The 24,604-nt window shown below is 44.8% G+C and overlaps 1 protein-coding gene across 1 annotated transcript; it reads left to right on the forward strand.

The window, feature by feature from the left end:
• Positions 1-70: 70 nt before the first annotated feature.
• wdr77 (WD repeat domain 77) lies at positions 71-24,370 on the forward strand. Its single transcript, XM_060845096.1, has 10 exons — positions 71-194; positions 8,402-8,587; positions 9,326-9,467; positions 9,986-10,035; positions 11,260-11,330; positions 16,821-16,875; positions 18,133-18,204; positions 19,241-19,352; positions 20,762-20,830; positions 20,952-24,370. The coding sequence occupies exons 1-10, from the start codon at positions 116-118 to the stop codon at positions 21,091-21,093; spliced, it is 978 nt and encodes a 325-aa protein (XP_060701079.1). The 5' UTR covers positions 71-115; the 3' UTR covers positions 21,094-24,370.
• Positions 24,371-24,604: the final 234 nt, after the last annotated feature.

Raw genomic sequence — 24,604 nt, forward strand, 5'->3', positions numbered from 1 at the left:
CCCCGCGCCGGGGGCAGGCCCGGCATCTTCTCGCGAGAGGTGAGGGGTCAGGGGTCGAACGGAAGCACGCGGTGCCCGAGCCGCTGGTGAGGTTGGTGGGGGGGAAGGGAGAGGGATGGAGAACTGCTGGGGCGTCCCGCTGAATGTACCCGCCTGCATGGAGAGGCACCTGGACACGCTCCAGTACCGGAAAGGTAACCCGGGGGGAGGGGGCTGCGCCTTTTGAGGCTGCGCTTCATTGGGGGTTTACCGCAGAGACCACTCAGCCCGGCCCCACTGGGGGGAAGGTTGGGGGAGAGGGGAGGTTGTGAGGGACAGGGGGGTAGGAGAGAGCGAGAGGAGGGTGAAGTCGGGAGGGGGGGGAGAGAGAGGAGGGGGGAGTGGGAGAGAGAGGAGGGTGAAGTCGGGGGGAGGGGGAGAGAGAGAGGAGGGGGGAGTGGGAGAGAGAGGAGGGTGAAGTCGGGGGGAGGGGGAGAGAGAGGAGGGTGAAGTCGGGGGGAGGGGGAGAGAGAGGAGGGTGAAGTCGGGGGGAGGGGGAGAGAGAGGAGGGTGAAGTCGGGGGGAGGGGGAGAGAGAGGAGGGTGAAGTCGGGGGGAGGGGGAGAGAGAGGAGGGTGAAGTCGGGGGGGGGGGAGAGAGAGGAGGGTGAAGTCGGGGGGAGGGGGAGAGACGGAGTGGAGGGGTGCAGGAAGGGTTGTGGGAGAGGGTTGTCGTGGGTGTGGGAGGGGGGAGAGAGTGAGGAGCGTGAAGTCGAGGGGATGGGGGAGAGAGAGGTGAAGACTGGGAGATGGGGAGAGTGGAGGGTGTAGTCGAGGGAGTGGGAGAGAGAGAGGAGGGTGAAGTCGCGGGGAGTGGGAGAGAGAGGAGGGTGAAGTCGGGGGGAGTGGAGGGTGAAGTCGGGGGGAGTGGAGGGTGAAGTCGGGGGGAGTGGGAGAGAGAGGAGGGGGGAGTGGGAGAGAGAGGAGGGTGAAGTCGGGGGGAGGGGGGAGAGAGAGAGGAGGGGGGAGTGGGAGAGAGAGGAGGGTGAAGTCGGGGGGAGGGGGAGAGAGAGGAGGGTGAAGTCGGGGGGAGGGGGGGGGAGAGAGAGAGGAGGGGGGAGTGGGAGAGAGAGGAGGGTGAAGTCGGGGGGAGGGGGAGAGAGAGGAGGGTGAAGTCGGGAGGGGGGGGGAGAGAGAGGAGGGGGGAGTGGGAGAGAGAGGAGGGTGAAGTCGGGGGGAGGGGGAGAGAGAGAGGAGGGGGGAGTGGGAGAGAGAGGAGGGTGAAGTCGGGGGGAGGGGGAGAGAGAGGAGGGTGAAGTCGGGGGGAGGGGGAGAGAGAGGAGGGTGAAGTCGGGGGGAGGGGGAGAGAGAGGAGGGTGAAGTCGGGGGGAGGGGGAGAGAGAGGAGGGTGAAGTCGGGGGGAGGGGGAGAGAGAGGAGGGTGAAGTCGGGGGGAGGGGGAGAGAGAGGAGGGTGAAGTCGGGGGGAGGGGGAGAGAGAGGAGGGTGAAGTCGGGGGGAGGGGGAGAGAGAGGAGGGTGAAGTCGGGGGGAGGGGGAGAGACGGAGTGGAGGGGTGCAGGAAGGGTTGTGGGAGAGGGTTGTCGTGGGTGTGGGAGGGGGGAGAGAGTGAGGAGCGTGAAGTCGAGGGGATGGGGGAGAGAGAGGTGAAGACTGGGAGATGGGGAGAGTGGAGGGTGTAGTCGAGGGAGTGGGAGAGAGAGAGGAGGGTGAAGTCGCGGGGAGTGGGAGAGAGAGGAGGGTGAAGTCGGGGGGAGTGGAGGGTGAAGTCGGGGGGAGTGGAGGGTGAAGTCGGGGGGAGTGGGAGAGAGAGGAGGGGGGAGTGGGAGAGAGAGGAGGGTGAAGTCGGGGGGAGGGGGAGAGAGAGAGGAGGGGGGAGTGGGAGAGAGAGGAGGGTGAAGTCGGGGGGAGGGGGAGAGAGAGGAGGGTGAAGTCGGGGGGAGGGGGAGAGAGAGAGGAGGGGGGAGTGGGAGAGAGAGGAGGGTGAAGTCGGGGGGAGGGGGAGAGAGAGGAGGGTGAAGTCGGGGGGAGGGGGAGAGAGAGAGGAGGGTGAAGTCGGGGGGAGGGGGAGAGAGAGGAGGGTGAAGTCGGGGGGAGGGGGAGAGAGAGGAGGGTGAAGTCGGGGGGAGGGGGAGAGAGAGGAGGGTGAAGTCGGGGGGAGGGGGAGAGAGAGGAGGGTGAAGTCGGGAGGGGGGGGAGAGAGAGGAGGGGGGAGGGGGAGAGAGAGGAGGGTGAAGTCGGGGGGGGGAGGGGGAGAGAGAGGAGGGTGAAGTCGGGGGGAGGGGGAGAGAGAGGAGGGTGAAGTCGGGGGGAGGGGGAGAGAGAGGAGGGTGAAGTCGGGGGGAGGGGGAGAGAGAGGAGGGTGAAGTCGGGGGGAGGGGGAGAGAGAGGAGGGTGAAGTCGGGGGGAGGGGGAGAGAGAGGAGGGTGAAGTCGGGGGGAGGGGGAGAGAGGAGGGTGAAGTCGGGGGGAGGGGGAGAGAGAGGAGGGTGAAGTCGGGGGGAGGGGGAGAGAGAGGAGGGTGAAGTCGGGGGGAGGGGGAGAGAGAGGAGGGTGAAGTCGGGGGGAGGGTGAAGTCGGGGGGAGGGGGAGAGAGTGGAGGGTGAAGTCGGGGGGAGGGGGAGAGAGTGGAGGGTGAAGTCGGGGGGAGGGGGAGAGAGTGGAGGGGGAAATCGGGGGGAGGGGGAGAGAGAGGAGGGGGGAGGGGGAGAGAGAGGAGGGTGAAGTCGGGGGGAGGGGGAGAGAGAGGAGGGTGAAGTCGGGGGGAGGGGGAGAGAGAGGAGGGTGAAGTCGGGGGGAGGGGGAGAGAGAGGAGGGGGGAGGGGGAGAGAGAGGAGGGTGAAGTCGGGGGGAGGGGGGAGAGAGAGGAGGGTGAAGTCGGGGGGAGGGGGAGAGAGAGGAGGGTGAAGTCGGGGGGAGGGGGGGGAGAGAGAGGAGGGTGAAGTCGGGGGGAGGGGGAGAGACGGAGTGGAGGGGTGCAGGAAGGGTTGTGGGAGAGGGTTGTCGTGGGTGTGGGAGGGGGGAGAGAGTGAGGAGCGTGAAGTCGAGGGGATGGGGGAGAGAGAGGTGAAGACTGGGAGATGGGGGGGAGAGTGGAGGGTGTAGTCGAGGGAGTGGGAGAGAGAGGAGGGTGAAGTCGGGGGGAGTGGGAGAGAGAGGAGGGTGAAGTCGGGGGGAGTGGGAGAGAGAGGAGGGTGAAGTCGGGGGAGGGGGAGAGAGAGAGGAGGGTGAAGTCGGGGGGAGGGGGAGAGAGAGGAGGGTGAAGTCGGGGGGAGGGGGAGAGAGAGGAGGGTGAAGTCGGGGGGAGAGAGAGGAGGGTGAAGTCGGGGGGAGGGGGAGAGAGAGGAGGGTGAAGTCGGGGGGAGGGGGAGAGAGAGGAGGGTGAAGTCGGGGGGAGGGGGAGAGAGAGGAGGGTGAAGTCGGGGGGAGGGGGAGAGAGAGGAGGGTGAAGTCGGGGGGAGGGGGAGAGAGAGGAGGGTGAAGTCGGGGGGAGGGGGGGAGAGAGAGGAGGGTGAAGTCGGGGGGAGGGGGAGAGAGAGGAGGGTGAAGTCGGGGGGAGGGGGAGAGAGAGGAGGGTGAAGTCGGGGGGAGGGGGAGAGAGAGGAGGGTGAAGTCGGGGGGAGGGGGGAGAGAGAGGAGGGTGAAGTCGGGGGGAGGGGGAGAGAGAGGTTTGCAGTGGGTACGGGAGAGGGGGAGAGAGAGAGAGGAGGGTGAAGTCGGGAGGGGGGGGGGAGAGTGGGAGAGAGAGGAGGGTGAAGTCGGGGGGAGTGGGAGAGAGAGGTTTGCAGTGGGTACGGGAGAGAGAGAGAGAGGGAGGGGGGGGGGGAGAGTGGGAGAGAGAGGAGGGTGAAGTCGGGGGGAGTGGGAGAGAGAGGAGGGTGAAGTCGGGGGCAGGGGGAGAGAGAGGAGGGTGAAGTCGGGGGGAGGGGGGAGAGAGAGGAGGGTGAAGTCGGGGGGAGGGGAGAGACGGAGTGGAGGGGTGCAGGAAGGGTTGTGGGAGAGGGTTGTCGTGGGTGTGGGAGGGGGGAGAGAGTGAGGAGCGTGAAGTTGAGGGGATGGGGGAGAGAGAGGTGAAGACTGGGAGATGGGGAGAGTGGAGGGTGTAGTCGAGGGAGTGGGAGAGAGAGGAGGGTGAAGTCGGGGGGAGGGGGAGAGAGAGGAGGGTGAAGTCGGGGGGAGTGGGAGAGAGAGGAGGGTGAAGTCGGGGGGAGTGGGAGAGAGAGGAGGGGGGAGTGGGAGAGAGAGGAGGGTGAAGTCGGGGGGAGAGAGAGGAGGGTGAAGTCGGGGGGAGGGGGAGAGAGAGGAGGGTGAAGTCGGGGGGAGGGGGAGAGAGGAGGGTGAAGTCGGGGGGAGTGGGAGAGAGAGGAGGGTGAAGTCGGGGGGAGTGGGAGAGACGGAGTGGAGGGGTGCAGGAAGGGTTGTGGGAGAGGGTTGTCGTGGGTGTGGGAGGGGGGAGAGAGTGAGGAGCGTGAAGTCTAGGGGATGGGGGACAGAGAGGTGAAGACTGGGAGATGGGGGAGAGAGAGGAGGGTGTAGTCGAGGGAGTGGGAGAGAGAGGAGGGTGTAGTCGAGGGAGTGGGAGAGAGAGGAGGGTGAAGTCGGGGGGAAGGGGAGAGAGAGGAGGGTGAAGTCGGGGGGAGGGGGAGAGAGAGGAGGGTGAAGTCGGGGGGAGGGGGAGAGAGAGGAGGGTGAAGTCGGGGGGAGGGGGAGAGAGAGACGGGGAGGAGGGAGTGGGAGAGGTTTGCAGTGGGTACGGGGGAGGGGGGGAGGGGGAGAGAGAAGAGGGTGAAGTCGGGGGGAGTGGGAGAGAGAGAAGAGGGTGAAGTCGGGGGGAGTGGGAGAGAGAGAAGAGGGTGAAGTCGGGGGGAGTGGGGAGAGAGAGAAGAGGGTGAAGTCGGGGGGAGTGGGAGAGAGAGAAGAGGGTGAAGTCGGGGGGAGTGGGAGAGAGAGAAGAGGGTGAAGTCGGGGGGAGTGGGAGAGAGAGAGGAGGGTGAAGTCGGGCGGAGGGAGAGAGAGAGAAGAGGGTGAAGTCGGGGGGAGGGGGAGAGAGAGACGGGGAGGAGGGAGTGGGAGAGGTTTGCAGTGGGTACGGGGGAGGGGGAGAGAGAGAGAGGAGGGTGAAGTCGGGGGGAGGGGGAGAGAGAGACGGGGAGGAGGGAGTGGGAGAGGTTTGCAGTGGGTACGGGGGAGGGGGAGAGAGAGAGAGGAGGGTGAAGTCGGGGGGAGGGGAGAGACAGAGTGGAAGGGTGCAGGAAGGGTTGTGGGAGAGGGTTGTCGTGGGTGCGGGGGGGTGGGAGAGTGAGGAGCGTGAAGTCTAGGGGATGGGGGAGAGAGAGATGAAGACTGGGGGATGGGGGAGTGGAGGGTGAAGTCGGGGGGAGTGGGAGAGAGAGAAGAGGGTGAAGTCGGGGGGAGTGGGAGAGAGAGAGGAGGGTGAAATCGGGGGGTGAGTGGGAGAGAGAGAGGAAGGTGGAATCGGGTGCGGGGGGAGTGGGAGAGAGGAGGGTGAAGTCGGCAGTGGTGATGGGAGAGGAGGGTGATGTGGGAGGGCGAGGGAGAGGAGGGTGATGTGGGAGGGCGAGGGAGAGGAGGGTGATGTGGGAGGGCGAGGGAGAGGAGGGTGATGTGGGAGGGCGAGGGAGAGGAGGGTGATGTGGGAGGGCGAGGGAGAGGAGGGTGATGTGGGAGGGCGAGGGAGAGGAGGGTGATGTGGGAGGGCGAGGGAGAGGAGGGTGATGTGGGAGGGCGAGGGAGAGGAGGGTGATGTGGGAGGGCGAGGGAGAGGAGGGTGATGTGGGAGGGCGAGGGAGAGGAGGGTGATGTGGGAGGGCGAGGGAGAGGAGGGTGATGTGGGAGGGCGAGGGAGAGGAGGGTGATGTGGGAGGGCGAGGGAGAGGAGGGTGATGTGGGAGGGCGAGGGAGAGGAGGGTGATGTGGGAGGGCGAGGGAGAGGAGGGTGATGTGGGAGGGCGAGGGAGAGGAGGGTGATGTGGGAGGGCGAGGGAGAGGAGGGTGATGTCGGAGGGCGAGAGAGAGGAGGGTGATGTCGGAGGGCGAGGGAGAGGAGGTTGAAGTCGGGGGCGGGAGGGGGAGAGAGAGAGAGAGAGAAGAGGCTTTCTTGTGCAACCCCACAATGCGGAAGAGTCATGCTTTAGAAACAGCGCTTAATGTTTGCTGGGTAATTGCTTTAAGTCAAGACACATTTTAAAAATTCGTGCTGTGGAATCAGTATCCCCAATTCGTTAGTCACATAAATGAACTCACATTAACAAAATGCACATCATCACAGAACAATCTGTCCAGCAGTTTACAAAAACAACTCTCCTCCAATTTCTAAATGACATCTTGGGGCTGGTAGTAAATGCTCGCCAACAAGCGATGCTCAATGCCGCAAGAGAAAAGAAAGAGGAGGAGGATAGGAGAGGAAAAGTGACCTGGGTTGTGAGGTGGTTGAGGGGAATGAAGGAGGCTATGCATCAGTACTGCACTGTTTCAGAACTCAAGTTCTGAAGAAGGGTACTGGACTTATTGGCTTTGATAATCTTTGTTCCTCGGTGACGCTAGCTCTGTTGTTCTGAATCTGGGGATTGTGCTGCCAGCAATCAGATGGAAGTGAATGGGGAATAATATCATTTTTGGAGCACTCATTACTGAGGGCGATCGGAATCAATAAGGTTTTGTGCAATCTATGATATGTTCTCTAGGGCATTACTCTTGTGTTTAGGGGAGTTCGTGTACAAATGGGGCAACCTGTATAACATTAAACCCCCCCCCGCCCATATGTATTCACGCTAATCTGAAATAATATTCGATTGTCCTGTTTAAGAAGGAATATAATGATGTAACTTAAGCCCTGGCATCATCCCCTGTAACAATTAGTGATTAATTTTTAAAAGTTGCTTAGTATAATTGGTTCACAAGCTAGGATATATTTTATGCAGTATCTATGCAATGATAGGGGGAAGAAAATTGCCATGGTTATATTGTTTAACTTGTAGTGAGCAAGCATTATAGGTCAAAGTTGATGAATGCAAAAGCATGTGTGTCATTGCAGATGAAAGTCATTTGCCCATAACGCTTATTCCTGTCCCTGCTGATGCTGTCTGCTGTGTTTTTCAGCATTGTTGTCTTTTTGATATTATATGTGCAGTTTCTGTGTACAGGTCCTAGCTTAGTGATCTGTTTTGTCACATTGAGTGATAAATTAGCAAGCTTCTCAGACTTCACTCATCGCTGAATTATCAGGTGTTTGAGCTGGGAGGAAAATGCTAAAGTTGACTTGTTTGTTGCCGAGTGCCTCAATCCTGCAACTTTTATGAGAGCTTACAAAATGAAATCTATAAAAATTATTGATGTGCTAAAAAAAAGTGGATGCTGAGTAAGTATTCCCCCAGCGGGGGATCTACAGCTGGGGCACAATCTCAGGTAGGCTGTTATTTTGGACTGAAACCAGGAGCAATTTGCACCATTACTATGTTGTCAATCTTTGCTTATTTTGATTATATTCAAGACTGAAGCTGATTGATTTCTTTAGGCTCAGAGAATTAAAAAATGAGATTGCAGGAATGGGGATTTCTGGTAATAGAAAATGGTATGTGAGCCTTTTAAATGATGGTGCAAGCTTTACAGACTAAATAGCTGACTCTTACTCCTATTATTTTGGTTCACTTCCACCTTTTCAAATTTTTCTCCATATTTGATCTCTGCACTGAACCATACAGGCTCATTCCATACTTTAGGAACAACATCTTCTCCGTCGTTTGAGTGCATTTTTTGTTCAGACTCTTTTCACTTTCCATCCACCCATCACTTTGTGAGATACTGGTGTGTGAGGTGGGCCTGTCAGCATCCAGCTGATCATTTATTCCATCAATTAATTTTTTAATTCTGTTAATCCATTGCCTGTTGAAATAGCAGGTCACTCAATCATTGCTTTCCTACAATGATTATGATAAAAAAATCACACAACACCAGGTTATAGTCCAAGTTTATTTGGAAATACAAACTTTTGGAACGCTGCTCCTTTATCACGTGACTAGCGGAGTAGAATCATTGGAGATAGAATTTACGTATTAATGAATCGAAACCTGCAACCCATTCTAAAACATGAAAGACTTAACAGTGATTTAGGTTTGTTCAATATATCGCATGATATGACAATTTGTATGCCAATGGTATTTTTTCAATGATTATAACATCTATACTTTCTCTTGCTCTTCATGAAACCACTACTCTCTTTTCAGTTAAGAATGTGTTGCTTATCAAACATTAATTTGTACTTTTAACTTTACATGTGTGCATCATGCACTTATTAGTTTTGACTCATTGTTCATTCATTTGCTTGTAGCACAATAATTAATTATTCTTCATTCTCAAGATTAATTTAAGTTTCTGTATCTGATTGCAGATGGAGCTCTGTTACTTGGCGCATCTACATTATCTGGCCGCAGTTGGTTGGGATCTATCTGGTTATTCAAAGATCCACTCAAGGCTCCAAATGAAGCATTCTGCACAGTTGGTGTCCAAGCACAGGCAGGGGTGGTGGATGCATGTTGGGTTTCTGACAGAGAAATCCTTGTAGCATCTGATTCCGGTAAGGCTTTGTTTAAAGTACTTTTTTGTGAATTGTGGACTATCAATTGATGCTTTTCTCTGCATTGCCCTGTAGCATTTTATCTTTCGCACCAGAAGTTGGCATAATAATCGGGTCACCTTTTATTGATTCACCGTAACTATTTGCGTACTTTCAAAAATGGTTGAGTTTTTGGCAGAGATATGTGTATCTAAATACTGGTAAACTAGAATGGCGTTTCTTGTCACGTGTGGACAAATAAGCAGTATATAAATGATTTAAAGTTTGTTTATTACAAAATTATCTTTATATGCTGCATATGTGTAGTTATAGTTAATGTGGAAAGTGAGTTTAATATGTTACGCAAAGTTCAATGGACCAAATTTTTTTAATCCATGGAATTTGAACATTACTTCAGACGGGTATTTATTGCCCAAACTGAAATGTTACATTACTTGAACAAAACAAAAATAGAGATTGCTGGGAAAATTCAGCAAGTCTGGCAGCATCTGTAGAAAGAGAACAGAGTTAATTTTTCATATCCAGTGACCCTCCCACTGGTCTAGAAACATTAACTTTGTTTTGTGACCACAATGTTGCATGATCTGCTCAGTTTCTCCAGCAATTTCTGTTTTTGTTTATTTCACATCTGCAGTATCCACAATCCTTTGTTTTATATTCATGGAGTTGGAATGTTTTGTGGGGGGAAAAATCCAGCCATCACTTACTTCACCTGTTTCATTTTTACTTTTTCTGCAGGTGCTGTAGAGTTGTGGGAGGTGTCTGAGAGTGAAACTGCAATGGTGAGCAAGTTCTGTAAATATGAACACGATGACATTGTTACTAAAATCAGCTTGCTTTCTGGTGGAAAACAGGCGGTTAGCAGCAGTTTAGATTGCAGGTTTGTAAAAACATCATTCTTGCTCTGTCTAACTATGCTTTCCAGAACATCTTTCTTTGCACGTCGTTACTGAATATTGCCTGTAGGTTTCAAATAAGCAAAGAAGGCTTGTGGCTTGAAATGTTCTCTGACCTCAGTTCTTTTGCAATTTAACAAAAAATGCTCATCTTGTTTAGAGCAACATAAGATGCAGAGACATTGAAGAAATCGCACTCCATGTAAATATAATAAGCCTAGTAGAATTTTGCCATTGTGTAAGCATAACAAATCAATGTTTGATTCAAAAATCTGCAGGAATTGAAAGTAGCACAATATTTTGCATTAATTGCTTGATGATGCAGGTTAAAATGGATTGCAAGGTTAAAATGGTCTCTTGTATAACTTGCCTTCATTAATTTTCTTTACTACCAATTGAACATGAACATTTGCAAATGACTGACATTAAACATTGAAAATAGTCTTAATATACTGTGCAAGATTAATTTTAACATGTGATAATGTGCATATTTGCTCATTAGTGTGAAGATTTGGGACCTGGAGCAGAAGACAGTGTTGATCTCTTACCAAGGTGAGCAGTGATAGATAAAAAGAACATTTATGTCACTTCTTGCATCCATGAAGATTTGTATTTAATAAGAGTAGAATTTTTCTCTAGTTTAAAATTCACTTTAAGTTAACTTGGAGGTTCGGTTGAAAGTTAGGAAGGCAAATACACAGTTGGCATTTATTTGGAGAGGGTTAGAATACAACAGCAAGATGGTCCACTGAAGAGGCTTTATAATCCACTAGTCAGACTGTATTTGGAATATTGTGATCAGCTTTGGGCCCCATACTTGTGGAAGGATGTGCAGGCATTAGAAGCCTAAGTGGTTTACGAGAATGAGCAAGGGGATGACAGCTTGTTGTATGAGGAGGGTTGAGAACTCTGGTCTGTACTCGGTGAAGCTTAGCAGGATGGGGCAGATCTGATTGAAACTAGCAGAATACTGAGAGGTCTGGATAGTGTGGACATGGAGAAGATATTTCCACTAGTGGGAAAGACTAGGACAATGTGAACGGCTGACATTTTAGAACTGAGATGAGGAGGAGTTTCTTTTGCTAGCAGATGGTGAATCTGTGCAACTCGTTGCTGCAGATGGCTGTTGAGGCCAAGCCATTGAGTGTATTTAAAATAAAGGTAGGTTCTTGATTAGTAGGGGGTCAAGGGCTACGGGGAGAAAGCAAGAGAATGGAGTTCAAAAACGTATCAATCACAACTTCATAGTGCAGCAGACTAGATGGGCTGAATGGCCTAATTTTGCCCCTATATCTTATGGTCTGACATTAATATATTATGTATTTCAAAATTCCATATTATAACATCCTTTTATAATTGATTCATTCCATTTTCCCAAAGAGTGTGACTTCATAAGATTAGTAACTTCACCTGATTAAAAGAGATAGAGTACTTGGACATTAAACAGTGGTCAGTTCTAAAGGTTTTGTAATCAACAGTTACTGGCAGTAGTCTATTCAGAGTAGTCCACATTTATATTTTGCTTTTAAAGTAATGCACCTTCAGTGACATAGCTCATAGTAAGTCAGGTGTTTCGCTATTTTACGAGGAATGCAACATAATTTGACACACAATAAATTATGGCATAAATGTTAAATTAGTTTGAAGGTCCCCCCAGAAATAGTTTTGATATCAGTGTGACCAGAACTTAATCAAGCGGAGTTGCTTTTATATGCTAAAAAATGTTTATTTAAATCAAGAATTGTTCATTGATTATCTTCTGGTTTCTGAATGCAGCTCATTCAGGAGCAGTGATGTGTGTATCTGCCTGCCCAAGCAATGAAAACCTCTTCCTCTCTTGTGCTCAGGTAAAATGACACATTGTGTGCTTGTCAAATATAAATGTTTCCTTAAAACAAAGGTTGTAGATCAAGCATGAATTGTTTTTCAACGCATGAAATTGTGTTGCATACATCTAAGAGAAAATTGTGCCTGAGTTTGTGTAAGGTGCGGAATAAGATGCCAATCAAGTTGTACTTGCTTGCGGGGGGGGGGGGGGGGGGGGGGGGGGGGGTGTTGAGTTCCTTGAGTGCTGCTGGAAGTGCATTTATCCGGGCAAGTGGGAAGAATTCCATCACACTTCTGACTTACGGGTTACAGATAGAGAACAGACTTTGGGATGGTGGATGGTGAATTAATTGGCACTGATTTTCAGTGTCTATCTTGCTTTTGTACCATGTTGTTATGGTTGGTCCATTTTGGGTCACAGTTAGTGATATGCCATGAAAATTCAATGATGATAATGCAGTTGAATAACATGGGAAGATGATTGGAATTAATCTTGCTGGAGATGCTTATAGTCTAACACTTGCATGACATGAATGTTACCAGCCACCGAATAGCCTTGATCTAGATGTTGTCCAGTTCTTGGTGCATGCCTCGTTGTCAAGAGCAGTTACTGGTACCTCACCTCTTTTGGCCATATTTTGACCAAGACTGTAATGAGTGTCCTCAGGAAAACTCAAAACTATGCAACAATGAGTATTGGTGGTGTGATAGGAGTATTCGTTTTAACTGCTGTTAGATTGATTGGGAGATAATTGGCTGGGTTGAGTTTGTGCTGTCTTTTTGTCTAATTTCCACTTTGTCAGTGTTGTAGCTACAACTGAACATGGCGAGGAGCACAACTGTCCTGGAGTCTAGTCTTCAGTATTATTACCTGGATGTTATCAGTGCTAATAACTTTGTTTTACCCAATCCCTTCAGCCATGTTGATATAATTTGAATGGATAAGATTGGCTGAAGACTGGAAACCTCAGGTGGAGGAACTGTTGCAAAGATGTCAATGCCAACTCTTGTTACTACACTGAAACTAAGGGCAACTTCTGGAATTGATGCATGGGCAGATTAAGGTGGAAATCCAAAAGCCAAGGCTAGTGATTGCAAATTTTTCTAGACAGTACATTGTGCAAGTGCCCCCTCTCTCTGTGCACACACTGCAATTGATTGAGATCAGTTGAATTGTGAAGACTATCCACTCTTATGCATTAGTCTCACTAAAACTGAGGATAAAAGTTGAATCAAGTGTAACTGGGCTTTTGATAAAATAGCAATTCACTGGTCCTGAAATGTTTTATAGATATCTCAAATTTCTCCCAATGTTTAAAAAAGCTCTGCATTTAAAAGAAAAGCTTCTCAAAAATAGTTTATAGTTTTTTTTTAAAGTCATTTAAAAATTTGGATCTAATCTTAATCCAATCATTTATTTTGCCTGAAATTTAAAAGTATTCTTAATTCCTTTTTTTGTGTGTGTGAATACTTGTACTTTATTTACTTGCTGATATCACGACTGTTAATCAAGACATCCTGTTGTGGCAAATTGTGGAAAAGGGAAGACCACGTCACAAAAACCTTCTAGGTCAGTGGCGTTCATGTCTGTTTTGCCACTGACCTCTGTCTCAACCGATTTCTTTTGTGGATCACTTTGCAACAATTGCAGCAAAGATGTGCATGATCAATTTATTATTTTCACCAGCACCTTCATCCAATGCACCATTGATTGGATTACTTAGTGTGGAAACAGGCCCTTCAGCCCAACAAGTCCACACCGACCCTCTGAAGAGCAACCCACCAGACCCATTCCCCTTGAATCGAGACAAATTATAAATCAATTGATACTTGGTTTGAGGGAAGAGCAATAATTGCAAATGAAGATTTTAAATTAACAATCTGCAAGTTCAAAAAGGTGAAGTGACTTTCAATAATCTGAATCTAACAATTGATGGATGAAAATGTAGACAAACAGTGGGACATGATCAATGAACAATATGATAATGTTCAAAATCAGTATGTATCCCAATACCCTACTTACTCAAACAGTGTTATATAAAAGTGAAGATGTTATTTAGTTGTCCAGAGTCTTGGCAAGACCTAATCTTGAATTGTGCTTTCAGTTTTGGTCTCTGCATTCCAAGAAAGATATATTGAACGCAGAGGTTTCGAGTTAAATTTTAACAATGTATTGCATAAACCTCAGTTTGCATTTTCTCTAGTTTAAACAAGCTAAGAGTGAACCAATTGGTGTCTTGAAAATAATAAATTTGGTAGATAAATAGCAACTATTTCTAGAAAAATTAAGAACAAGAGAGTTATAATTTTAAAAGTAGAGGGGCTATTTAGGAATTAAATTAAGAACCAGTTTGATAAGTTTTTTGTTAGAAGTATTGCGCTGTACTGCGCTGTATCCTTCTATGTTCTATTTCATGGAATGCCCTGCCCGTATCAGTGGTGAACTCTCCTTCTTTATGGTCATTTAAGCGGGCATTGGATAGGCATTTGGAAGTTATTGGGCTAGTATAGGTTAGGTAGGATTCGGTCGGCGCAACATCGAGGGCCGAAGGGCCTGTACTGCGCTGTATCCTTCTATGTTCTATGTTCTATAAGTAGAGGTCAGCCGTGACCTAATAAAGCAGTGGAACAGACACAAAGGGCTGACAGCCAAGTCCAGTTTTCTTTTCCTCTTCCCAAAGTGGTAATTTGTACTACTGTATGGTTCAGTAGCACTGATGGTCTTCAGGTAGCTCAGATGTCTGATGGTGTTTAGACTGTGACCTACAACTGAAATTTGACACCTCATTTAATCATCATCTGAGTCTGAATTTGTCTTTGTTCGCCCTTTCTGGTCCCCACAGACATTAATATTTACTGTTGCCAGTACAGAATGTTTAGAATCATGGCACAGAAAACCAGATTTTATATTGACAAATATATATTGCAACTTTTTAAAAGTTTCAGGTTAGGGGAAGATTTTGTTACTGGAAACCTCGCGAGAAAGCAGTCACATTTTAAAAAGAGATTTTATATTGCACTTATTGGCTGTAAAGGATTACATGACAGCATTTTGATACTTTTACTCTAATAGATGTCTAAAGGACTTGAAAAGATAATACTTTTGTGGACAATTGTGATAAAAATTTTAAAAGGACCTTTTCCCATTATTCTTATCTCATGCTGAACTGTTCACAAAAACAACAGTCCACAGTTTCTGCCAGCTTTCATTGGAACCTCATGTCCCTATTTCACTGAGTAGTAATTTTGAGTAAATGTCTGAGGGCACTTTCCTCAGTTGTTAGTTTCCGAATTTCACTACTAGCAGTAAACCTTATACCAATGAGTCTTTCCCTCTGACATGTTAGAATGAATTTTCTGGAATCCTTTGGCTGTGCAATTTATCTCTGACTGTCTCTCTTACATAAGGCTCTGCCAAATTCTCACGGCCAAGCAACAACTCCCAGTTGACCATGTGAAACTTTGGTGGGTGGCCAGGTTATTTACTAAACCATTTGAATGGAAACCTGCAACCTGTTCTCAAAAATGGCTTCCATTGTCCTCTTCCTCATTGAAGTATTAAACCCATTAATCTTGAATCCAGCTACATATACTGATTCTTGATCCCAACTCCCTTTCATCTTTAATTACAATCCGAAACCTTTACTCCCTTTATGGCGCTTTGGGAGGCTCTTGAGTCTACCTTGTGTGAACTTGGAGACTGCTTCCCCTGACTCCAAACATGAGTGCCATTCATTGCCTTTCTAGTATTACAATCTAAATTTTCCTTTGATCTCTAAAGATCAAGCTGCCCAGACTTTTGTTTCAGGATGCCCTTTGTTTTTACCTAAGTTGAAAGAAAATTGTAATCTTATTACCTTCATAATTATAACAAACTGAGAGTTATCGGTGTACTTTCATGTGCGTTTTTAATTTTGCTGAAAGCCCAGTTTTGTACTTAAAACATATGCAGAGTGTGAACCATAACTTTGAGATTGGAATTATAATCTGACAAAAATTGTCTCATTGACATTTTGATGCATATTTTTATCCTTTTACCAGTAAAAGCTACATATAAGTGCTGAACACAAGTATATTCTGCTGTAATATATTGAAGACTAATGCAAACTGAATTATTGTTTTCAGGAGGTGGGGAGGCTGCAGAAGGATTTAGACAGGTTAGGAGAATTGGCAAAGAAGTGGCAACTTCTTTGGAGTAGAACATGGGAAAGTGAGAGGTCATGCACTTTGGTAGGAAGAATAGAGATATAGGCTGTTGTCTAAATGGGGAGAAAATTCAGAAATCTGAAGTGCACAGAACTTTGTGTTCTAGTCCAGGATTCTCTAAGGTAAACTTGCAGGTTGAGTCAGTAGTTAGGAAGGCAAATGTAATGGTGGCATTTATTTTGCGAGGAATTGAATATAAAAGCGGGGATGATTTTCTGAGGCTCTATGAAGCTCTTGTCAGAGCACATATGGAGTACATTTGGGCCCCATATCTTAAGAAGGATGTACTGGCCCTGGAGCATGTTCAGAAGAGATTCACGGGAATGGTCCTGAAAAGCTAAAATATGAGGAACATTTGAGGTCTCTGGGTCTATACTTGATGGAGGTTAGAAAGATGAGGGGGATCTCATTGAAACTCGCAAAATACTGAACGGCCGAGACAGTGTGGATGTTGGGAAGATGTTTCCATTAGTAGGAGAGACTAGGACCCGAGGACACAGCCTTAAAGGGGAGACCTTTTAGAATGGAGATAAGGAAAATGTCTTCAACCAGTGAGTGGTGAATCTATGGAATTCATTGCCACAGAAGGCTTTGGGGGCTAGGTCATCGAGTGTATTTAAGACTGAGATAGATAGGTTCTTGATTGTCAAGAGGGTCAAGAGTTCTGTGAAGAAGGTGGGAGAACGGGGTTGAGAAAATTATCAGAGCCGAAAATGTGTTACTGGAAAAGCGCAGCAGGTCAGGCAGCATCCAAGGAGCAAGAGAATCGATGTTTTGGGCATGAGCCCTCCTTTTGCTTCTTGGATGCTGCCTGACCTCCTGTGCTTTTCCAGCAACGCATTTTCGGCTCTGATCTCCAGCATCTGCAGTCCTCACTTTCTCTGAGAAACTTATCAACCATGATTGAGTCTGCTCTGCCATTCAATCAGCTGAATGGCCTAATTTCTGCTTGTATGTTTTATGGCCATGTGGTTTTCAGATTTAACATTTAATTTATATTTACATGTCACTCTTTCCTATTTGGATCAAGAATCAACTGTTTGATAGTGTCGATTTAATTTGAGATCTGTAGTACATATTCTAATAAGTGCATTTAATATCGGGATCTAATCACATCCCATTAAACAAAAATGTGATTGTTTTTCAGTTCTTGAATCCATGTTCTGTAAACAAAATAACTTTAAGCACCTTTTAATTTACATTTCTATTATAAAGTAAGGCTATAAAACCTTGAACCTATGCATTAAGTTGTTGCATTTTAAGTAAAACAATCCTCCTTTTTTTGGTTGATTTTCCTCTTTTAGGACAAGAGACTTTTACTGTGGGACAGAAGAAATTCCAAACCAGCATTACGGATTGGTGTGTATCTTGCCTCTATTTAGTGATGTCTGTGTTTGATCAATAGTAATTTCAACTTCTAGGCTGTTATCTACATTTCATGTTTTTTTTTAATATTATCTAAAGCGCAGGTTGGGGGATTTTCTAATATATATGTAATTAATGCAGAAACGGTGGCACGGTGGCACAGTGGTTAGCACTGCTGCCTCACAGCGCCAGAGACCTGGGTTCAATTCCCGCCTCAGGCGACTGACTGTGTGGAGTTTGCATGTTCTCCCCGTGTCTGTGTGGGTTTCCTCCGGGTGCTCCGGTTTCCTCCCACAGTCCAAAGATGTGCGGGTCAGGTGAATTGGCCATGCTAAATTGCCCGTAGTGTTAGGTAAGGGGTAAATGTAGGGGTATAGGTGGGTTGCGCTTCGGCGGGTCGGTGTGGACTTGTTGGGCCGAAGGGCCTGTTTCCACACTGTAAGTCTAATCTAAAAAAAAACCTGAATGTGACTCCTTCCTATCTCTGCTAACTTTTGCAATCAGAAAGATTTAAAAGTAAACTGCCAGAAAAATGTTGAATGAAATGAGAACTATGTTTCTCAACTAATGTTCATATTGACCATTAGTGTTGCGAGCTATTTGGGCAATATCCATGTATCTCTCATCATGAACTATTGACAGTTGACATCATTGCAAATGTGATTGAAACCGATTTAAGCTGTTCTAGAATTTGCAAATAATTTTGTTGTTGAAAATTCTAGAGGGAAGACTAGTGTTCATGTTGCACAAAGATGCAGAAGGATACATTGGGAAGTACAGATTAGCCAATGTCTCAGTTGGGTTTTAAATGGAAAGAGTGAGGGTAAGGTGTATGATTTTCTCAGCTCTGATAGGGTGCTAATTTTACTGCTGACAAGAGAAGTTCTCTTGCACAGATAGACTCTCTCAAAACCGGCAGCCTCTGGACTGAGACTGCTGGATTTTCGGGTAAACAGAAGTGGCTTAGGTCAATAAGAATTAAATGGAATTGAGAGTTGATTGGAGCACAGGGAGAGTCTACCTGCATGTGGTGAAGCAGACAACAATTCGAGTAACATACAATGCCAAGTTGACTTGTTCAAGTAAGTTGATATTAATTGAATAAAAGATGCTGCTTATACATTTTGAACAAATCTAATTTATGGATGACTCTTTTCATACACCCTGTTCTAAGAGAATGTACTTGTATTCTAAGTTCAACTGTTAACTCAGTTCATAACCCATTTTTCTAAATATTAAATCTGTTTTCAGAAATGGGATTACCACACTGTTCTCCAACTACCGTTACATGGCACAGTCAGAAAGATCACATCTTTGCTTTTGGTAATATGGTTCTGAATCTCTCAGTTTGTGGTTTATTCTTCAACATTAACTTGTGTTAAAAATAGTCTAAGGCAATTAGAAACATAAGGTTTTGGTCTAAGATTTGAAAAAGGGGGAGACTGCAAGTAAACTAATCGAGTGATTCTTGATGTTGATAAACTGCTAAATTCATATTGTTTTTCATGTATGAAAATGTACGCTTAAATAACTTTAATTCCCCATTGCTGTTATTTTTGTAACTTCAAATTCAATTTACTTTATTGTAAGTTTGCTAAATTATTTGTGTATTTGTGAGAAAAATAAATCCTTGTTCAAAACTGAATAGAAATTCATTTGAGAATGAACAAATCATTGATTTAAAATGGCCACTTAGATCTATCACGCCTGTAGTTTCTAGACTTTTCAGAAATTGCACTCCCTTGTATCTAATGGTCCAGGAAAGTTGAAGAACAACATTTAAAACTTAATTTATTTGGGGAATATATGGTTATGGAGTGTTCTGGTTGTGTCAAATTAGTTTTTTCTGCAATAATTAGCCATTATAACATTTGTTTCTTGTTTTGTGCTTAAATGATCTAACTTTGTTTACTACAATCTAAATCTTTTTGATTATAAATGTTTTCTGCAATAAGTAGGACTTATAATTTGATGAGTAAAGAAAATTATGCTCATAGGTTATTTTGATTTTTAAACTGTCTTGGGCCCTTATTATAGAACATAGAACAATACAGCGCAGAATAGGCCCTTCGGCCCTCAATGTTGCGCCGACCTGTGAACTATTCTCAGCTTGTCCCCCTACACTATCCCCAAATCATCACATGTGCTTATCTAAGGATTGTTTAAATCTCCCAAATGTGGCAGAGTTGACTACATTAGCAGGAAAGATTGTTTGTAACAACTTAAAACTGTTAATCAACATAGTTTAATACTTCTGGTTTTAATGTATATATTTAAGAAAAATATGTTTGCTTGTATAAATCTGCATTGCCTCAATTCAGTTCTGGAAGTTACTTCTTTAAAATTGTTAATTTAACAGGAACTGAAAATGGAATTGTTGGTGTGAAAAGCTTACAAAAACAGTGTGATTCCATTCAGACGTCGGCACTGCATTCACGGACTGTTTCGGGGCTGCAGTTTTCCTCTCACAGGTAACCTGATGGCTACTTTGAAAAATATTGGATTACTTGTCAAAAGGTGTATGGTGATTGAATATTTTAATGCCAGTGTTTCTGTGTTTTGTGTTAATAAAATGTTGACTGGAGTTGGTGGTGAGCATCTTTTAATTTTAGAAAATAGTTATCAGTATTGTAAAAGACCATTTAGAAAATTTCTTGAGCTAACTGGTCATTTACACACTTGCTTTTCAGTTTTCATCAATGGAAAAAATAGAAACACCATAACCATCTATGGGACTTATTGATTCAGTAGTCACTTTTGTCTAGTGCAAGAAAAGCCACTTTTGTTCCATTAATTTGTGGAAGCATGTTTTGCTGTACTGCAAGTTACAATGAGCATCTGCTCATGGCTTTTTCTTCTGTTATGAAGTTGACGGCATGTACTGTACCTTTGAGAGAGTAAATGCTGTTTTCTACTGAGGGATTACAAGCACCTGTTTATTGACTAAATGACAGTCCCAGAGTGTGTTCAAAAATTGAAAGTGTGTAACATTTGGCTGTGAAATGGATATCTGCATTTTTGTTGCTGTTTTGACAACAATTCTAATTTAACCAATTAGTTTAAATTATTCCCCAGGATACTCTACCCTAGTCGAGTTTAAATTTATTGGTTTGATGTTGGTAAAACAGTGAGATGATCCAATGTTGGGGGGGAGGGGTATAAAATGTGGAGGTTTTGAAAATTGGTTGAAAGCAACTGCCATAGAGAGAGAGAGAAACTCTTGCTGTCCAAGAAAGTGGGAACATTCTTTATTGAAGATGCCTTCTCTTATGAAACAAACTCGCAACAAGATGATGATTCAGGGAGATCCTCAGCTGGAAGAAGACGACGACAGTGGCTGTGAGATTTTGAAATTTAAATTGAAATAATTTTAATAAATATTAACTGCTAATTGAAGGCAGATAGTAAGCAGTTAAGAGAAAGGGGGCTTAGAGTTGTGAATAGTTTAATGTTCACTTTTAGAGTTAGAAAATAAACTGATGTTATTTTTTTCAAATAGTGAAATTTGCGAGTTCTGTCTCACTCATATTTTAACAGATTGAGGCAAGGCGAGTTTTTCTGGGTGTTTGCTGTAATTAACAGTGGGGTTCACCTCTGTGTTGTAACACTTCCTTAATCTAAATTAAGTGTGAGAGTAGTCAAAACTGGGATGTTATTTAACCTGTTGAAATAATGTCTTTTAGTGATGTTCAATATTTCACCCCTCAAATGTACAGAAAATTATTCTTCTAGACCTTTGACCAAAATAAGTATTAAAAGTTGCAGAGGATATTATTGCATATGTGGTTGCTCTTCACCTAATATCTGAGAGAACGGGAGAGATAGGAATGGAGCAATTTAATCTGTTAATAAGTGATTTTTACCTTTTTTAATTTTGCAGCTCTCCCCTTTTGGCTTCCGTTAGTGAAGACTGTACAGTGGCTGTCATTGACATCAACCTGTCAGAAGTGTAAGTGGCTAAAAAGCCTGCAGTCTGCAGGAATCTATTACTTTTTAACAGATAGCAAAATAAAGTTGCTTGCTCATAAGTTACAAATTAAAAATTGATCCTATTTTAAATTTTTTTTTAGGTTTAGGAATAAATCTCACAAGGACTTTGTTCGTAGTGTATGCTGGTCACCTCTGAATTTGGATCTATTCAGTACTGCAGGATGGGACCATCAAGTTCTACATCACACGGTTGGCTTAGATAAGGACACAGGCACGGCGTGAGGAGAAGATGTAATATTCAAAATCCTACTTTTATACCTTTTCTATAACCATGTTACATCTTTGAAACTGTGCTCTGAGGAGAAGTAATAACAGAGGTGTGTCGTTGGGATACCCAAATGCCAAAGTAGTGGTGAGGGGAGGAGGGTGGGGGGAAGCTGTGGGGGAAATCATTTGTAACACTCCAACTTTCTGTTTGTACAAGTTACTAACCTCCACCAAAATCTGTATCCATGCCCATCAAAGTCTATGAATTTGTGCACCTGCCTAGTTCTACTCTGAAAGCAGAGTGAGAGTAAGATAATCAAGATGTTTCATCTTTCTTGTGGACTTGTAGAAATGAGAATAAATGTTCTCTAGAATGTCATGTATTAGAAATGGGTAGCCAACTGGACTTCCGGTATTCATAATTCAGTGGCTTGCAAGATATTTTGGTAGCCTGGAGCTACAGGGTGACTGTGAATTTTGATCCCTTCTACTATGTTTCACATTGTGTTTAGGATGAGGAAGAAAAGGATTAAAAAGAAACTTTTAAGTAATATAAACTTGTCAGTTTTTACATATTTTATGTAGACTTCAGCGAAAGAAACTATACTACTATTGAAACTACATGTTGCAGGGTTCGTAACAGTTGGTCAATATAATTAGCAAAATGTAATACAATCTGAGGAAAAATTGAAAGAAATCTGGAAAAATAACTGGAAAATGTTCTGTTTGTAGTGGTGTGAATTTCTGAATTTGTTTTCTTTAAAAAGCCACTCCAAATCACTACTTGGGTTTATGTAAATAAACTGGTATTAATATTTCATTAGGAACCCTGGTATGATCCCTTAATGCAAGGAAACTGTAAGGAGTACAACAAAGTATGTACTGGCTTTTAGATTATCTTTAATGGCCATTAAGTTATGATTAATTTAGTATTATCTATGAAAAGGATATTACTGCAATGATGCGTTGAACTAATTGCTAATGCACAGAATCCCTACAGCATGGAAATAGGCCATTTGCTCTCTGAAGTGCACCCTACCCAAACCATCTAATCATGCATTTCCCGAGGCTAATTCACCTAGCCTGGACACTATGGGCAATTTAGCGTGGCCAATCCACCTAACCTGCACAACTTTGGACTGTGGGAGGAAACTGGAATACCCGGAGGAAACCACGCAGACACAAGGAGAATGTGCAAACTCCACACAGATGGTCACCAGAGGCTGAAACTGAACCAGTCTCTGGTGATGTAAGGCAGCAGTAATAACCATTGAGCTACAGTGTTGGCATGAACTGCAAGAAATGTGAAAAACTGTCAAGAATTAACCAGAAATACTAAGAAGTGTCAAGCAGTGTCAAAACAGTCAAGACCTGTCAAATATGTTCTTGTGAATGAGTGTTTTCTCACTAATGTAATCAACATCATAGAAACTGATCGAACTTTGCTTTCTTTCCTTTGTGCACGTGTACTTATGAATGATTTGGCTTGGCATAAGAAAGTGGTGAAGATGGTGAGTGGAAGTAGGCACTAGATTCTATTAGTGTGGGGTTTAGAGAGGTACAGATGCTAGGAGAGATTATGAATGTGGTGAAAGGAAGTGAAGGGAATGTGAGAAGTAAGGTCTGGAGGAATGGTTTGTTTTATCCATTGCATCTGATTGTAGGATGGTGTCATGGAGCTCTTTGGCAGACTTTTCACCCAGCTTGCCTCAGGAACTGTCAATTGCCTCAGCTCTTCCTGGGCCACCGAACCCAACTTCAACCCAGGCCAAATATGTCGAAGTTTATTCCAAAAACTATGCATATTAAAGAAATCACCACAGGTCTCCATTATTAAAGTCTTTGTAATGCTAATTTTTATTATACATCTATGTGTGCAAAGGTTGGGCAAGGTGGCTGCATACATGCAGGGTTATTTTCTTTGAGTTTGTGACAAAGGAGTAGTGGCAGTGGGGACTTCTAATCACATCCAACAGAGAGGAGGGAACCAGTTTTGTTCTGGGCAGGATCCCATGATTCTCCTTACTGTATTTATGCTGACACTAACCCAGATGTGATTTAACCAATTTTAATTACATATTCCAAGAAAGAATACCCGTTCTTACATCATAGATCCTGGACTCTTATTTTTCATTTTATTTTCTCATTTTGTTTGTTGTCTACTTTTCCAGTTTATTTTCCTGAGGGGCTACATGTTATTACTTGGCAAGGATAAGGGAAAGCAACAAGTAGAATGCACAGCCGTGGAAAGCTGGAACAAACATCTTGATAGAAGTTTACAAAATTATGAGGGGCATGGATGGTTGGAGTCTTTTTTTTCCCCCAGGGTAGAAATGTCAATCACCGGGGGCATTTGTTTAAGGTAAAAGTGAAAAGTGTAAAAGAGATGTGAGAGGCAAGTTTCTACAGAGGGTGATGCCAGAGGAAGTGGTAGAAGCAGATCCAATAGCAACCTTTAAGAAGCATTTTGATGGATACATGAATAGGCAGGGAATAAAGGGATAGGGATTCATAGAGGCAAAAGGTTTTTAATTTAGAAAAATGTCTTGTGTCGGTGCAGGCTTGGTGGTCTAAAGAACCTATTCCTGTGCTGTACTGTTCCTTGTTCTTTGAAATGGATTAATTGAATTTAAAAGTATACTTTGACTAGCCTTAGTTTGTCTTATCTTTTATCGTCATATTATAATTACTTATACCACCAAAGCACCATTCATTAGACAAAAGGGAAAGAAAGTATGCCTTTACATAGCAGATTTCTCAGACATTGCAAACTCCACTGTTCTGAGTGCTGTGAATTATTTTATAAAACGATTATTGGTTAGCTTAATATCCAATCCAACAAATATATCTTTGCCCTTAATATTGCAGCAGTCCCTCAGTGTTATACCAGTCAACCTACATGATTTGCTCAAGTCTCTGGCACAGAGTACAAACTCAACCTCAAAAAGTGCTGAACTTGCTGTTACCAAATCCCTGACAATGGAGTTTTAAATCTTGGAGTTATGAGAGAATATCCTGTGTCAATTGCTGTCTTAATTTGCATCATTTTGATGTGGGTCGTGCTGTTTGTGGAGAAACATTATGTTGAAAAAGTGCTATTTGGTAACGTTTGCAGAAGACAAGGAGATATCTCTCTAGATTGGCCTTCACCCAGTCTCATAATAAGGTGAACAATTTCAGTGATAGATCTGATGAATAAACAACTTTCACAAACTTCGTATTTGATCGTGACCTCCATGTCAACTTGTATCAACGATAGTGTTTTTGGGTCTGGAAAAAATATAATTGAAATATGAAAATGCACAAATAAATGTACAAGTCTCTGTCAACACTGTTGAACTGCAGGAGATAATTATGATCATAATGTTGCACATTGTGTTATAATGAAATTCAGCAAAATGTTGAATCATCTGAATTAGTCATTTTGGTGACTCTTGCCATACAGAAACTTTGCTGTGACTGCTAATTTATCATAAAATGGTTCTATTTTATTAATGGGTTTAATTAATAAAGAACTGGTCATTAC

This window comes from Hemiscyllium ocellatum, chromosome 26, assembly GCF_020745735.1.
Source record: "Hemiscyllium ocellatum isolate sHemOce1 chromosome 26, sHemOce1.pat.X.cur, whole genome shotgun sequence".
NCBI classification, from domain to species: domain Eukaryota; kingdom Metazoa; phylum Chordata; class Chondrichthyes; order Orectolobiformes; family Hemiscylliidae; genus Hemiscyllium; species Hemiscyllium ocellatum.

What these genes read in the sequence shown, in the direction of transcription:
- wdr77 (XM_060845096.1), top strand. Translation starts at nt 116, where the DNA reads ATGGAGAACTGCTGGGGCGTCCCGCTGAATGTACCCGCCTGCATGGAG. An exon ending in AGTGTTGATCTCTTACCAAG is followed by an intron (nt 10,036 to 11,259) that starts GTGAGCAGTGAT and finishes TTCTGAATGCAG; the next exon opens with CTCATTCAGGAGCAGTGATG. An exon ending in CTGCAGTTTTCCTCTCACAG is followed by an intron (nt 19,353 to 20,761) that starts GTAACCTGATGG and finishes TTAATTTTGCAG; the next exon opens with CTCTCCCCTTTTGGCTTCCG.